Here is a 16166-nt window from a genome sequence, read left to right on the forward strand (position 1 = left end):
ACTCTGGATTCTTCCTGGCCACTAGCAGAGTAGCTTTAGTCCATTCTGCAACTGTTGCTAGGTTACCGTTCAGGAAGCAGAAGGATTCCTGTTACTCCTTTGATTACAAATCTACAAGGACTACCCACTGTTGACTACAAACGGTCTTTTCATTTTTGAGAGCCCTGCCTAACATAGACCCTCTCTCCAAGCTTATCTCCCACTATTTCTCAAGGTAACAATCCATTCCAGTCAAGCTAGCCTTTTTGCAATTAAGTCAAAGGATTTTTAATTTTGGAAGAAAATTTTGTAGTGTAGTGGATAGAGCATTGGATCCTAATCCTGTGATTCTTTTTGCTTCAGCAACTGGCATTTATAAAGATACCATAGTAGTGGAGAGAAAGCTGATCTCAGAGACACAATAACTATATAACTCTACCTAAATCACTTAACTTCTTAGTAGCCCCTAGGGAATTCTCTATAAATTATAGATCAGCAGCTATTAAGGACAAAGAGTTTCCACAAAGGAAGTTTCCCACAGGTCTAGACTAAAAAGGACTGTATAGTGCTTTGAAGTCAGCAAAGGGCTTTATGGCAGGGGTTCCAATCTCACCCCTGCCACTCACTGCCTCAATGACTTAGGGCAAATAATTTCCCCTAGCCTCTGTTTGTTCATCTGTAAAATGTGTGGGCTGAATATGATTATCCCTGAGGTCCCTTTTAGCTCCAGATTTTATGATCCTGTGGTCTAATTATCTGGAGTCACCAGATGCTAGGGTCTAATTTGTCATTTGCTAATGGGGATCTCCAGACCCCTTGTGGCTCCAGGGTACTGAGACAGGAACATAATAGATGCTTAGTAAATGTTTCTTCATCTGGATTAAATTGGGTAGATGTACCTTCTCTATCCTGGTCAAAGACCACACAAAGGTATATAGAACATGTTCATAATAGACAGTATTTTCATCTCCATTGTCATTTCATCTTTGAAATAAATGACTCAGTAGGGCAGGTGCTATTTTCATTTTTTACAAATGGGATGGAAAGAGTATTGGCTTTAGAAGAAGCAGCTCTGGGTTCAAATTCTGACTGCCTGAGTATTCTTTGGAATATCTCTGCTCTTCCTTTGACCCTTAATTTCCTTCTCTGTAAAATAAGGCCATTCAACTCAATGAATTTAGAGATCAACCACAATAAAAATGTTCTAAAATTCTGAAGAAGAAAACTGAGACCTAGAGTGGGGAAGAGATTTGATTTTGATCTATGGCTAGCAATTGGCAAAAGGGCCCGAATTGAAGTTTTTTGTTTTGTTTTGTCTTGCATTGTTTTGTTTTTTACTGTGTCTACAATTACAACACTGACTACAGCTCATGATAAAAGTGGATGAGAAACTAGGTGAAGACGTCCCTGGCACAGCTGGTAGAGATTGACTTTATTAATCTGTTGTATACATTGTCTTACATATTGTCCTAACTCTAAAGCATTTTGGGATGCTCTGACGTAGGTCCCGAGGCAGTAAGTCATACCTAGGTATGTCACTTCTGACACTTAACCTCTCTGTGTGACCTTGAGTAAACCACTTAAAATAATAATACCTAACATTTACATAGTATTTACTATATGCCAGGCACTGCGGTAATTTGATCCTTATAACAATCCTGGGAAATAGATACTATTATTATCCCAATTTTACAAATAGGGAAACAGAGGCAGACAACTGATAAGTGACTTACTTAAGGTCACACAGCTGTTAAGTGTCTGAAGGCACTGGTCCTTCTGACCCCAGAACTGTTATTTTCTCCACTGTGCCAACTACTTAATCTTCCCAGATTTCTGTTTCCCTGTGTATAAGACAAAAGGGTTGAAATCAATGGTATCTGAGATTCCTGTCATCTCTAGCTCTAGAATTCTGTGATTCTTATTTCAATTTCAATTTATTTCAATTATTCTTAATTCAATGCTTCTTAAACTTTTTCTACTCACCATCCCTTTTCACCCTTGAAATTTTTATGTGACCCCTGGTATATAGGAACATAAAATAGGTATACAAATCAAACAAACATTTACTGATAAACCATAATTTTGTGACCCCCCCTACATTCATGACCCCATATGGAGTCATATCCCACAATTTAAGAAGCTTTGATATAGAATAAAGGCTGAATGGTCTGAGTCAGGATTGGATAAAAGTTTGGAAGGCAATATGATATGATGATTCTGAAGCCTTGGGTAAAATTTCTTCTCTCTGGACCTCAGTTTCCTCATTAATGAAGGGAGAATATTGAATTAGATGATTTCTAAGGTCTCCTGTTTTTCTTATAATTCATTTTACAGAGATCTTTAAGATTTACAAAGTACTTTGCTATTGATTTGTGAGGTAGATTGCTAGTGACAATATTATTCTCATTGCCATTTCACAAATCAGCAAACTGAGTCTTTGGGGGTGTTAAGTCATTTTCCCATGATTAGTGTCAGGACTTACTTAGGCTTCTTAATTCCAAGCCCCTTGATATTTTTGGACTTTATTGTCCTAGAAATTAGCACAGGGCCTTGAATTCAGATAATGCTTAATGAATATTTGTTGCCTGAACTAAGGTTTTAGTGAGGTAGGCCACTTTGCCAATGTGTAAGTAGGTCTGGCTTTGACTATAATCACTATATGGCTCAATTATGCCCATGGGTGCTAGAGGAATAATTCTGGAGGAGAAAGGGAGAGGGAGAATTGACTACCCACATTCTTGCATTCTGGGTTGTATCCTCCTTTTCCTCAAAGATGAGAGCCTCCCTGTCTCACCCCAAGTCTTCTCATCCATGGAGGCTTCATAGTATTGTGGAGATTCGGAGCCCTGTAAAAAAGCATAGAAGCTCTCAGGAAAACTCAACCAAAGAGGGATAAGAAGGGAGATAGGGTGTATAGATATATCTATATATGTATGTATATATGTGTGTACATGAGAGAGAGAGAGAGACAGAGACACAGAGACACAGAGAGACAGACAGAGACAGAGACAGAGTGACAACACAGAAAATAAATGAATGAATGAAGTTTCTGCCAGTTTGAGCTGGTAGACCAGTAGGCCAGGAGAAGACAAAGAAATGTTTCTCAAAAACTGCATTGCATTTTTTTGTGTTGGACAACAACAGGCATATATATATATATATATATTTCTATTCTAGATTGCCAGAATGTTAGCTGGAAGGGAATCTTAATATAACCTAATCTAATACTTCATTTAAGAGTGAAGTCAATTTTCTGAGTATATCTAGAGGTATCTGACTGTCTCTCCATCATATTCATCTCCCTACTTTGGTCAGGTACAGGCTAGATACCTGTATCTCTCAAATCTAGTAATTTTTAAAGGCCTAGAACAAATCCCATCTCCTCTAGGGCATGAGCTTGACAAGCATGTGATGCTTTCTTTTTTTATCTGTATCAGTCTTCTAGATAGTGAGTTTTTGGAAGGTAACAATTTCATCTTCCTTCCTCTTCTTTTTTCCAGGGTCTATCAAAGGGTTTTCAGCACATGGTAGACGCTTAAAATAAACACTTATTGATGAATTTGCAGGTCTGTTTATATATATTATTAAGTATGTTTATTTTTGAGTCTGTATTGGTACATGTGCCTGAGTCATGCCTTTTATATACAGAGTAATGGGAAGAGCACTGATCTTGGGGTCTTAAGACTTTATTAGGACTTCTACTTTCAAGCCCTTCTGGTTTCACTTCACCCAGTTGCCTAGATGGGGAAGTCACTTAACATCTTTGTGTCTTTTTTTCCACATCCGTAAAGTGGGAATAATGATATTTACACGGAGACCACTTTGCTAAACCTAAATCACTATATAAATGTAAGCTGTTATTAAAATCTATCAGTCAGATGACCTGGAGTCTGTCTACTCACTCTGACACTTATTAGCTGTCTGATCTCTCCAAGCCCTTTCCTTTCTTCAAACTCAAGCCTTCTTGGATGACAAAAGGGAAGGGGGTGTTGGGAGATTCCCATTGTTAAATTTTTGATGTCAATCTTTACACTTTGGATATTTGCAAAATCTCTGAATCAGGATTTGGTTTATTGATTTGTTGACTGTCTAGACTTGAAGAAATTGATGGAAAAAATAATGCAGATTAAACTTAAAAATATGCGGTGCTCATTTACCCTCGGGAGAGCCGGTTGTTAAATATTTGCCAACATATTCTTTCAAAGAAGTCATAACCCTTGCACCATCTACTTCCACAGGCGAGAGGGAAAGCGCTAGGTCAACTTTAGAGCGCGACCAGCCGGCAGGCAGGCAGGCTGGCTATTATTAGCAGGACATACCTAACTCTGCCTCGGAGGGTGATTAGGGCGTGTGCTTCGTTCAGGAGGCGGGGCCTAGCCTTTAAGAGGTAGAAGGCGGGGTTTCGGGGAACGTGCGGAGAGTCGGCTTTCCATTGGGCGGGCCGACAAGGGGCGGGGCTTCGCCTCCCGCGGTGCTGTCCCGCTCCCCGACCTCCCTCCCCGCCGCTGCTCAGTCTGGCTCCGGCGCCGCCCTCATCGGACTGACGGCGCTGGCTCGTCTGCTGTCCCGCAGCCCCTCAGCTCGCCACTCTCCGTCCGACCCAGCCGGCCCCGGGGGCCTGGGGTAGGATGTGTTGAGAGGAACCCCCTTTGCTCCGCCTGTCGGGGGAGGAGAGGTATGACCCTGCTTGGAGGTGCCGCCGCCGCCACCTGCCGCCCCCGGGACTAGACACCCCCGCCGCGTTCTCCCGTCGCAGCCCTTGCCTGCCTCCACTCTCCAGCCTCCAGCCTCCAGCCTCCACCCACAGCGGAGTCCGGCCCCACGCCGCCGGCCTCAGCATGTCGGTCCCCAGAGGTAGGTGCAGGGCCTCCAGCCGCACCTCGGCTCTCTGGGGCACCGTCCCCAAGCCGAGCTCTGCGCTCCCGGACCTCCCTTGGCCCTCCTTCCCGCTGGCTCACTTGCACCCCTCTGTTCCTCTTCTCACCCCTCAGTTTCCCCGCGCAGATCTCAGGTTCTCTCCCCTCTCACTCCGCAGCCCTCCTGGCATCTAGTTCTGCAGAGAGCTCCCCCTCGTTTCCCCCTTCCTTTCCTTACCGCTACCCTGAACTCTCCCCCCACCTTCTTCCCAGCTGCAAACTTATCAGGAAATTACTATGCCTATTCCTCCAGCCTCCCACCGCCTCCCAACTCTCCTTCCTTTGCTCCCCAGTTTGCAGCGAGCTCCTCCTGTCTTTTCAAGGCCTCTGTGCGCCCTGGATGCCTTACCCTCCCTTCTATACTCTAGTTGGGGAGGGTAACCTATCTTATCTAAGCCTTTCAATTTCAATTCCACATAATACCGCGTTAATCACTAAACCTTGGTCGCACCCTGCGGAGTGTGCAATTGCACAGTCCCTTAATTTCTTGAATTGGAGAAGCAGCGAGTTAAGGGTGTTGGGGAGCATTTTTATGTTCCTGATTCTTGGGATCCTCCTCGCGAAGAACTCGGCTGCTTTGCTTTGCTCCCAGGCTGGCAGACGCTTTCTGGGAAGGCTAAGGACTGTTCTATTCTCCCCCACTCCCTCCTGGCTCCTTCCTGGAAATTTAGAAAAGGCAGTAGAAACAGAGAGGGATTTGTCATTCTGAGGGGAACTCAGGCCTGGGAGAAGCAAGAAAAGGGGCTTGGAGAAAGGGAAGGGGGTTATTTTGTGGTAAGGGAAAATGATGATTTGGCATGTCAGTAACTTGTATGAATGTTGAGTCTCTTTAAGCAATTTCTAACCTGACAGAACAGTAGATTAATGTATCCTGCTAACAGGTTTTTCTTTTCTTAATTCACTCACTGTACCTTGGGGAATAGAAAGACAGGAAGCTGTTGGATGGGACCTGTTGCATAGAGGCAAAGGGAGAGCTATGGTGCCCAGTGGTTTGTAAGCCCACTAGACCAGTAAATTAGGATCTTGGGGAGAGAGCAGCAAGTACCTGGATCTGTTTGGGTTTACATCCTGAAGATTGTGAAAAAGGGGGAAACCCTGGCAAGCTGGGTTTGATACTTCATTGGAAAATACACAGCAGGGGAAAATATGTACTATAGTCTGTGTTGGTCATCAGTGGGGTGGGATGAATGTGTCATCACTTAGATTTCTGCCACCTTAGGTTTCCGTGACTTGAGCACTGAAGTATGGATTGGCTGGGGGCTGTACATTATTGAGGTCAGCAAGATTTTAAACTGTAATTACATCTTACATAAATGGGGATGCCAGATACCTGACCGTTGCCCAACTGTTCATGAGTAACAATCGAAGTACTTGGTGAAGGAGCATGAAAGAGGAAGCACGTGCCAGAGAATAACATGCTTCTCATAGTTGTTAAGGTATTTCAAAGGTGTTCAATAAGAGATCTCTCCGAATATTCTTTGTCAGTGGACAAATGAATTTATTTTGCAGAAGGACAGCTTTTTAGCATAGAAAGTCAGCTTCATAATCCATCTGGGGTTCAAGTCTTTTGTGATTAGAGTTTAATGAGAGCAACTGGCTTTAAATGATGATTACGGTTGCCTAGGGAGAGAAGTAAACAGGTTAGACTGTTTGGTGTCTTTGAAAAAGAGAGAGATGATTTAATACCCGGTTGTCCCAAGAAGCATGTTTAGAAGACAGGAACGCTTGCTTTGTCCATCACTAAGGTATTATAAACAGGTTACTCTGTCTAGAGGTAAAATTAACTCTGGCACTCCTACTAAGCTTTTCAAGGGATCTTTTGAAGGTAGCCCAAGTTAATCTGTCATACCGATCTTGGCTTTGTTCTTTTCCTGTCTAATAAAAAGCTGTAAGATGTTAGGTCTGAGCAGAGCTGCCTTTTCCTGACATAAGAGTGTGTGTCATCAGTTTGAACCTATGAATGACACTGTGACCGCTTCTGATTCTTACCCCCCAATGGGAATTGATTCTAGACCAGTTCTTTGGCGTCTCTTCATAGATGGGAGGGATGCAAAAGAGCAGCAAATAAACCTTGAAACAGGCTGCAGCACAGCTGGCTTTCCAATTTTGCTTTGGGAGTGGGGAGCTCCCCACTCTGAAGACTCCCAGGAATTTGAACAAAATAGGGAGTGGTTGTCGCTTGACCTTAAGGCTTTTCTTTGGCTTTAAGTCATTGAGCTTCCTTCTTTGCAGTTAATGACAGGGCACACCTTTTTTGGGGGGGCTGGTGGTGTATAGGTAGCTCTGTGGGGTTGTGCATTTTGAAAGTTTGCGTGCAAAAGTGCAGCCCAGCCTGCTTAGCAACTGTATTTTAAGATCTCATATATTTGATACTCTTTCTTTTTAAATGTTACAACTTTAGCAATCAAGTTAAGAGCTGTTGTATTTACAAAAGATAAATCTCTGTCACAGTTTAGCAGATTTGTATGTTCCTTTTAAGTGTGGTGGTGGAGGATTGACTCTACCAAGACTGTATCACCTTCAAGTCAAATACATGAGGTGAAAATAAAACTGTCAGGGAGAAAAAAATTCTTCCACTGTCCTCCTGTTAGAATTCTTTTTTAGGGACCAAAACCAGCTTCTGAATTTCTGGGCTGATGACCAGCAGGCATACCACTTTGTCTGTTCATCTTTAACCCTTTTTATTTTTCTTTTTTGCCTTGGGCTCTGCTTGACATAAGAGTGTGTCATGGACCCGGAAATACATGGTACTTCATCTCTGATGCTTTTTTTTCCCTTGATGGCAACAGTACAGAATGAGTGGTAGAGGCAACACCGAGGGGGACTTCCCCCTCCCTTTGAGTGACGCACAGGAAGCGCTATATCAGGGTGCTTATGACTTGGGGTTTTCATTGAGCAGAGTTCTTAAACTGCATTTTTTTTTTAAAGTGGGGAAAAGTGGACTCCAGCTTCCTGTGTAGCCAAGGTATGAATCAGCAGCAATAAAATGCTACTGAATGGGGTTGCTGACTCACAGGCAGAACATGCATGTTGGAACCAGCCTCTTGACACAACAGGGTTGGATTGGCTGCTTAAAAGGGCGATGTTTCACCCCTCCCGGCCCCTCACCCCCACTTCCCCATAGATTCCCTTTCTAGGACTCTTGCTTCCTGGCTCAATTTGGCTAGAGCCCTGCTTTCCACTTGAGCAGCCTCTCACTTCCCATTTCAATAACCCTGATGCCATTCAGTAGTCCAGGAAGTTCTCCTCTGTGGGCTGAGCCTTTGCTTTCTTTGGGAGAGCTTCCCTGAATTGAAAAGAGTGATTGCTGGTTTCATCTTGCACATGTTCCCCTCATTTGGGCAGAAAATAGTGATATCCTTATTTTATTCTGTCCCAAGGCATTCCAGCTAATGTGTGGTCCTTCACTCTCTGAAGCAACTGATTACTAATATGTATTTGCACAGCCAATATTTTTTAGCCTTCTGTAAGTGCAGAAAAATGATGATGAAATATCTTCCTATTAGGTCATCATCATGGCATCAAAGATTTGGAACTGGAAGGGCTCTCAGAGTTCATCTAGCCCAGGTTCCTCATTTCCCAAATGAGGAGAATGAGGCCCTGAAAAGGTAATGAACTTGCCTATGGTATGCAATAGGTGGCAGAACTGGGATTTGAACCCCTGTCCCATGACTATGTCGTTATCATTGTACCACACTACCTTTTCCCAAGTGCATAAGAAAAATAATTTAGGATTTCATAACCTAAGTCTTTTTTGGCTATGGATAGACTCCATTAAAAATAATCTCAAAGTTTTTTTTTTAAATAGTATTCCTGCTTCTCTCCCCCCTCCCCATCCCCAAATTCCAGGCATGCAGTCCTATGGTCTAAATCTCTGTGTCTGATTACTTCACTCTTGGATGAACTATTGCTAATACATATAGATGTGAAAATCTTTGCCATAGCACAAGGATTGTGAAGGCAACGGGGTGACCTTCTGCTTTGCCCTTATGAAAATAACTAGGTTATACAACCGAGGGCTGTGTTGTATGGGCGTGAACAAGGGAAAAGGAAGGACCCAAGTGAAGTGAAGGAAGCAAAGGATCAGTATTGTCCTTGTAGGCCTATTATGCTGGGCGATCACTTTCCCCTGACCCAATCTATTCTTCATGTTTCCTGTTTCTGAATCCTTCCTCTTGGTCTTAACTAGCAGTAATCATAGAAACTCTCCAAAAGCAACATTATAAAAGTGAGCAGGACCAAGGATAGGGTGGACCTTTTAAGAGCCTCAGAGTGGGTTAGATGATAATCAACAAGTGCTTGACTTTATCTCATTGGTAGGTTTCTTTGGAAATTTTTGAGCTCTAGTGCTACTGCGGTCTGTCATGTTGTCTTATATTTAGTTAATTATGTGTGTGTGTGTGTGTTGAGCTTTTGATTCCTAATGGGAGATGCTGTATCATTTCCAGATGACAGTGCTTTTTGATTGAGTGGAGCACCAATAACTTTTCCCCTAAACTTCATTGAGTTCTTTCCATTCCAGATGTTAGTTTACACCTGGACAATTCTATCAGTCTCCTGACTCCCCAGATGTTTGCACTTCTGTATATTGTTAGAAAGGGATTCCTAAAACACCACTTCTCTCATGTTATACCCCTGTTGAAGGTCCTATTGCTTTGGAAGAAAGCCCAAACTCTGAATCTTGAAGACCTTCCCTTGTCATTTCTATTAGGAAACATTTGGTATATGGTAGATTTGAAATGAAGAGATCTAGGTTAAGATTTTAGCTCTCTTACTTTGGACAAATCACTTTGAGCTTGTACACCTCAATTTCCTCATTTGTAATGTGAAGATTTTGGACTGGATAATTCAAAGAACTATTAGAGTTCCACTATTTGCTCAACAAACTACAATTATAGTTCCAACATGTCTTTTTAGCCTTTATTGGCCATTTACCAGACCAGGTCTATTCTAACCAGTCTGGTTTTCCTCACTGCACCCCAAATATACCATATTTATTTCTACCTCCATGCCTTTGTTTGTGCTATCTGCCCCACAAGCTTACCTCTTAACCTTTCCTTTGATTGTTAAGTTCTTGATCCATCTTTGAAGTCTTGACTTCTCCATGAAGCTGTCCCTGACTTTCATATCCTGCTGTGATAGCTCCCTTCTTTGAACTCCTGTAGTCCTTACTGCAGCTAAGGTTTGGATTTAATTCTGTAATGAATACCTATTAATCATGGGGTATGGATGGCCATGCTCATTGTGCATTTAATCCTACACAGCTTTGAGTTGTTGTTTAACTGGTGTGTGTCTTTTTTCCTTAATGCTGATGTAATGTTCTAAGGGCAAGGGCTATATATTATACTTTGTAACCCATAGCAGAGAGTTATGTACAGGACGTAGGGATGGTACAGTTCATGTCCTTGTCGTAGACTAACCTAGTTGGTTGCTCCTAGTTGGCTTGGTGCATCTGGTAGTGAAGAAGATCTAGGTCTAAGACTGGGATAATTTGATTCCCTCCCCTTATCCACCTACCCCTCCTAATCTTGTTCTTGGAACTTTTTGCTTAGGTTACTATGAGGGGGAAGGATTTGCTTTTGGATCATAGATCTTATTATAGAATTGTAGATTTCAGAAGCTCATGGTGTTTAACTACCTCAAATTGCAGGTACATTTTTGATATGTGTTACAACCCCTAATAAGTGAAAATTTCTTGAAGGCTCCTTCCCTTCCCTCCTCTCCCCTCTTCTCTCCTTTTCTTTCCTCCTCTTTCTTCCCCTTTCCTTTCTCTTTTCACTTCCTTTTCTCTTTCCCTTTTCCTTTTTCATTCCATTCCTTTCCTATCTTTTCATCCTTCCTTCCCCTGCACCCAGTACTGCCTGGTACACAAGACTTATTCAATGTGTGTTGATAGACTGACCCAGAAATTAACTTGCTCTAGGTTGCATAGGAAATAAGAAACACAACCAGGATTTGATTCTAGAACCTTTGACTCCAGAATCAATGCTTTCTTTTCTTTATTTTTTTTGAGAGAAAATGTGGTTGACTTGCCCAGGGTCCTATGGTTAGTAATGTCTAACACTGGATTTGAATTGAGATCCTCCTGCCTCCAGCATCTGTGCTCTATTCACTGCACCACCAAGCTGTCTCAATTACAGTACTTGCAAGTATACCATACTTTTAGTTAAGATGGTCTATTTTATTATTGTTCCATCCCCAAGATACCTTGAGCATTTTTAGCTTTGGAGCCTGGTGCTCAGTCTCTCTTTCTGAGTATAGTTATGTTCTCAAGGGCCAAGGACCTCTAGCCATTACATTTTTTAACATGACTCTTTCAGTATGAGTTTCTGTTTTTTTTCTTCTTGGCAGTTTTTTCCAAGAATATTTTCATTCAACTCGCAGGATTTGACATTGTGTATGGAATCCTAATTGCCCCTCTGCCTGAGAAACTTGTCACTGAGGAAATCCCAGCCACCAAACAGACCAATGCAAACATTGTTTTCATATGCCACTTTGCTTCTTGATGGCTTCCTATAAGCTGTCACAGGAACCATCACCCTGGAGCCCAAGTATAAAAGTGACCTATCCAGGCTTCTTTGGTACAAAGTCTGGTTGTTGCCTTCTACCCATCTCTAGCCATTTGTGACAGTTCTCTAATTGTGCTGTTTGAGAAGGTTAGTGGGACATTTTTGGTCATAGGAGCACAGGAGAATAATGGGTGCTGTTAGCTTGATGCCCCTTTTAAAGAAAGATACCTGGCCCCCTAGCCAGGGGCATTACATCAAAACATTAGATTCACAGAAATGGAGTTGGAAGCGTTACATGTTAATTGGGGTTCCATGGATAGATTTCAGGAAGTCCTAGGAGAACAGTGATATCTTTATTTCAGTATAATTGGTTTCCTTTATAAACTTTTGATATTTTTATGCATTAAAAATTTTTCTTCTGAGAAGGGTTCAGACACTTCACTAGATTGACAGAATGGTATGTGATTCAAAAAAAGATGAAACATCACTGATTTAAACCAACTAATCCTCTTTACATCTTTGCCAACCATCCTCTACTTGAAGACCTCCATTGATGAGGAGCTCATGACTACCTAAAGAAGTTCTAATTATTTAGAAATGCTGTTTTATTTGGAACCAAAATCAACTTTTCTGCCAACATTTACCCATTGGTTTGGATTTTGTCTTTAGGGGCTCAGAAAAACAAATTTAATTTCTCTTGCCTGTGACAGTCTTTCAGATATTTAAAGACAGAAATAATATTTTAAGTTATCTTTTCTATTCTAGAGCTCCCTACTTCCTTCAATTGATTCCTATGTGATATAGTCTCTAATTCTTTCATTATCTAGATTCCATTGTATAGATGTCAAACATGGTTCCCAAAGTGACCCTAGATGTGGTTTAACTGACAAAGATGTAGAATAGGAGAGGTGTTCTTACTTCCTTTAGTTTGGTTATCTTGTCTGTCTCCATTCAGCTCAAGAGCACATACTAACTTATTTGACAGCATCATCACAATATTGACTCATATGAAGCTTCCAGGCCATGAACCTCCCACTACCAACCCCCAGATCATTTTATATACATTATTTTGTCATGTCATTCTCTTCACCATCCATATTCAATTTATTAACCTTATATTTTGAACACTCATTTGGTTTTTACATATATCGATTTCTTGGTTTCCTTTCATTATATTCATCTACCATTCTAATCTTTTAAGATCTTTTTATTTTTTCCTCCATTCAATACTAACTGTTCTTTTTAATTTTTGTCATATAAGCTTACCATCTGTGATTTTTATTCAGTTTTAAAGAGCAGAGGACCAAGGGCAGATCCTTCTTTCCTTCCAGAATGGAATCTGTTGCCTTTGGAAGTGGTTAAGTTCATTCTTACTCTAGGTCTTCAGACAGATATTGGATGATTGCATGGCAGGCATGTTGCCATTTTCAGTGTGAATGGAACTAATGGACTATTGAGCTCTCTCCCAATTCCAAATTCTGTGATATCTTGACATTGGTTATGATTTTGGGGGTTTAGTCAATCAGCATAATTTGAAGCTATTATCTAACCTTTGTCTGTCCATCTTTTCCATGATGACATTGTGAGACCTTTTGTTAGCTCTCTTGCTGAAATCTTGGTAAGTGATGTCTGTGGCATTCCCCTGATCTAATCTGGTAGATATTAAAAAGAAAAAATAAGGAAATGAGTTTAATCTGGCATGGCCTATACTTAAAAAATCCATGATGATGGCTTTTAAGTGATCAACATTTATCCTTCTGAATATTCAAAAATGATTTTTTAAAATAAGTAAAACAATGAATATAATAGAGAAGTACATATTATATATAATATATGTGCATAAATGAGTGTATGAAATAAATGAATCAAATAGAATAGAAAAATATATCATATGATAGACAAGTATCTAAATATTTTATACACACACATATATATAAATTCTTATGTATATATGTGTCTTCCCTCTGATAAATATGAAAGTGATAATAGAAATCACATCATTTAATCATTTATATTGTTATTTTTCATAGGTAGTGCCTGGCATTATGTTAAGTTCTGGGTATAAAAAAATTAGCAAAAAGGATAGTCCCTGGCTTCAAAGAACTTATATATTCTCATGTTTTAACTTGAATGTTGTGATAAGGGAAGATAACACTTAAAAGGGAAGATAACACTCTTGTAAAGTAGGAGTGTGGAGGTTACCTGCACTTGGGCAAGGCTGATGTGAAGGAGGTAGAGAAATTTGGAGATAGGAGGAGGGGAAATGAGCATGACCTCATGAAAAAGTCATCTAGCACAGGGACTGACTAGTTGATTCCATAGAATCATAGCTCTAGAGTCAGAAATTAAATGATTTGCCTAACGTTACCCAGATAGTAAATATCAGAAGCAGAATTTTAACTCATGTTTTCTTACTCTAAAATTAGAGCTGTTTCTAAAAGGCATGCACTTGTAGAAGGGATACACTAAGGGATTCTTTCAGTCCAGGAAGAATTCTTATATTAGCAAAAATCATAGGCTGCCCTTGGAATGAGTATGAGATGAAGTTTAGAGAATGTGAGGTCTAACCCTGTCATTTTATGGGTAAAAAGACTTGACTTTTCTAAGGTCATGAAGCTAACTAGCTAAGTAATCCATGAAGGTAAGAATAGAGATCAGCTATTGACCCATAATCCATTATTTTTTCTTCCTTGTGTTGGAAGCACATTATCAAGTGTTTTCCTGCAAAATCATCATGGACCATTTCAAATCATGGCTTCTCCATTCAATTAAGGTCATCTGCACACAACTCACCTTAATTTAGCTTTCCCTTCTTCCTTTTTTTCTTTTCTGCCAGTTCATGCAAGTCAACCAATCCAACACCTGACAAAGAATGTTTATGATTTCCTCCAAGATCTCAAAGAAGCCTTTGACTAACTCTACTCTTTTTGGGTTACTCTTACTCTTACCCACCTTCTCCTTCCTTCCCCAGCTTGACCCTTAAGTATAACTTTATTATAGTATCTTGCCTTTACTCACATGCTATTTTTCAAATGTTCTCTTTTTGTATCATGTGTATATGTTTTGTCTCCTTCACTGCTGTAGATGGTAATTTCTTTGAAGACTAGATGTTCTTTGGACATATACCATGTAAGATCCTTAATTGGTTTTAAGGAAATAGAATGTTTTTGAAATGATGGGACGTTCAACTCTTTAGGAAAACACTATCAGTGTTGTAAGTAAGAAGTTTATCAGAGGATGTTACCATAGAGTTTCTTGATTTTATAGTGATACTTGATTATAATGAATTAGTGAGATTGTGAACTGTTTTTGGCCAGGATCTGCAAGGGGCCTGGGGTTGGACTTTGTAAGAAGGTTTATAGACTCACACACAGTGCCAGAACTCATCTAGTGTAAATCCTCCTCCACTGCAGTATTTTGCTGGTCAGCGGTCATCCAACCTGTGCTCAGATTCTTTTTACATTTGAGAGAGCTCCCTCTCTGTAAGGTATTCCATTCTATTGTTCAGTTATTTTAAATATTAGGAGGTTTTGTCCTTGTACTGAGCTGAAATCTCTCTCCTTGGAACTTGTTCACATTCTCTAATCCTTGCAGGCTTTTAAAAAAATGCTTCGGGCTTTTCTTTTATATGACCATGGGATTTTCTTGGGGTGGCTAGGTGACAGAGTGTATATAGAGTGCACAGCCTGGAGGCAGGAATACTTGAATTCGAAGCCTGCCTCAGATATTTACTAGCTGAGTGATCCTGGGCAAATCACTTAAACCTATTTGCCTCAGTTACCTACCTCATCTATAAAATGAGCTGGAGAAGAAAATGAACTACTCTTGTATCTCTGTCAAGAAAACCCCAAATGGGGTCAGAAGAGTCAGACACAGCTGAAATGCTTGAACCACAACAAACAATAATTATTTGTGTAGCATTTCCATTTTAAATGGAATTTTATTTCCATTGGAAATTTCCATTTATTTCTTAAATTCCTTGAGTGTGTTATATATCCAATTAAATATAATCCCTCAATTTATCTTGGTTGATTTGGTTTTATATCTCTTTTACTTCTGATATTTTATCAGATTCATTTGTTCTACTCAGCTTTCCCTACTCTGCTTTAAGATGAATTATATTCATTCTCTTTGCTCATTAAAAATTTTTTGTTCTTTTATTTTCTAGATTTCTCTCTGTCTCTCTTTCTCTGTCTCTGTTTCATTCTCCCTGATTAGATTAATCTCATCTCTGTAACTTCTACCTGTTGGTTCTAGTTTTCCCTTATTGCTGCATAAAATTAATCCACTTCCTCTTCCAGATGATAGTCCTTCACATATTTGAAGACAAATTTCACATATTTGCCTAGGGGTCAAGGGTGGTGGGGGATTTTCTCCTTTGAGAAAGAGAATTGTTAGAGGCAATTTAAGTCTGATTTGTTTCATTCATCTGCTTTTTAAAATGTTTTCTTTCTTATAATGAACTTAACAGACATGAAGATGTCAATACAAAAAGAATAGAAAAGAGAATGGGATATGGAACTATGAATTTCTGCAATGTACAGTTTGTTTTTTAAACTGCATATATTAACATAATTGCCCTGTTTGTCTGTGACTCTTTCTGATTTTCCTTTTGCTCTCTATTTTGTATTTTCAAAAATTTTAGGATGCAGGTTTTATGGCATCCCTGTTACTGTCCATTAATTCTTCTCCCCCTATCCATATGTCTTCCCTTATAATAAGTATATTATTTTTAATAGCATTTTATTTTTTCCAATATCAT

At 40.1% G+C, this 16166-nt stretch overlaps 1 protein-coding gene across 1 annotated transcript in view; it reads left to right on the forward strand.

Annotated features, from left to right (window-relative positions):
- The first annotated feature begins 4618 nt into the window (after window positions 1-4618).
- Window positions 4619-16166, forward strand: part of MAP2K3 (mitogen-activated protein kinase kinase 3) — a 76765-nt gene continuing 65217 nt past the window's right edge. The window contains exon 1 of the mRNA XM_012542849.3: window positions 4619-4833. Within this exon, the coding sequence (XP_012398303.1) occupies window positions 4818-4833 (16 nt within the window). The 5' untranslated portion in view covers window positions 4619-4817. The remainder of the gene's footprint in view (window positions 4834-16166) is intronic.

The sequence above is a fragment of the Sarcophilus harrisii genome, chromosome 1, assembly GCF_902635505.1.
Source record: "Sarcophilus harrisii chromosome 1, mSarHar1.11, whole genome shotgun sequence".
NCBI classification, from domain to species: Eukaryota; Metazoa; Chordata; class Mammalia; order Dasyuromorphia; family Dasyuridae; genus Sarcophilus; species Sarcophilus harrisii.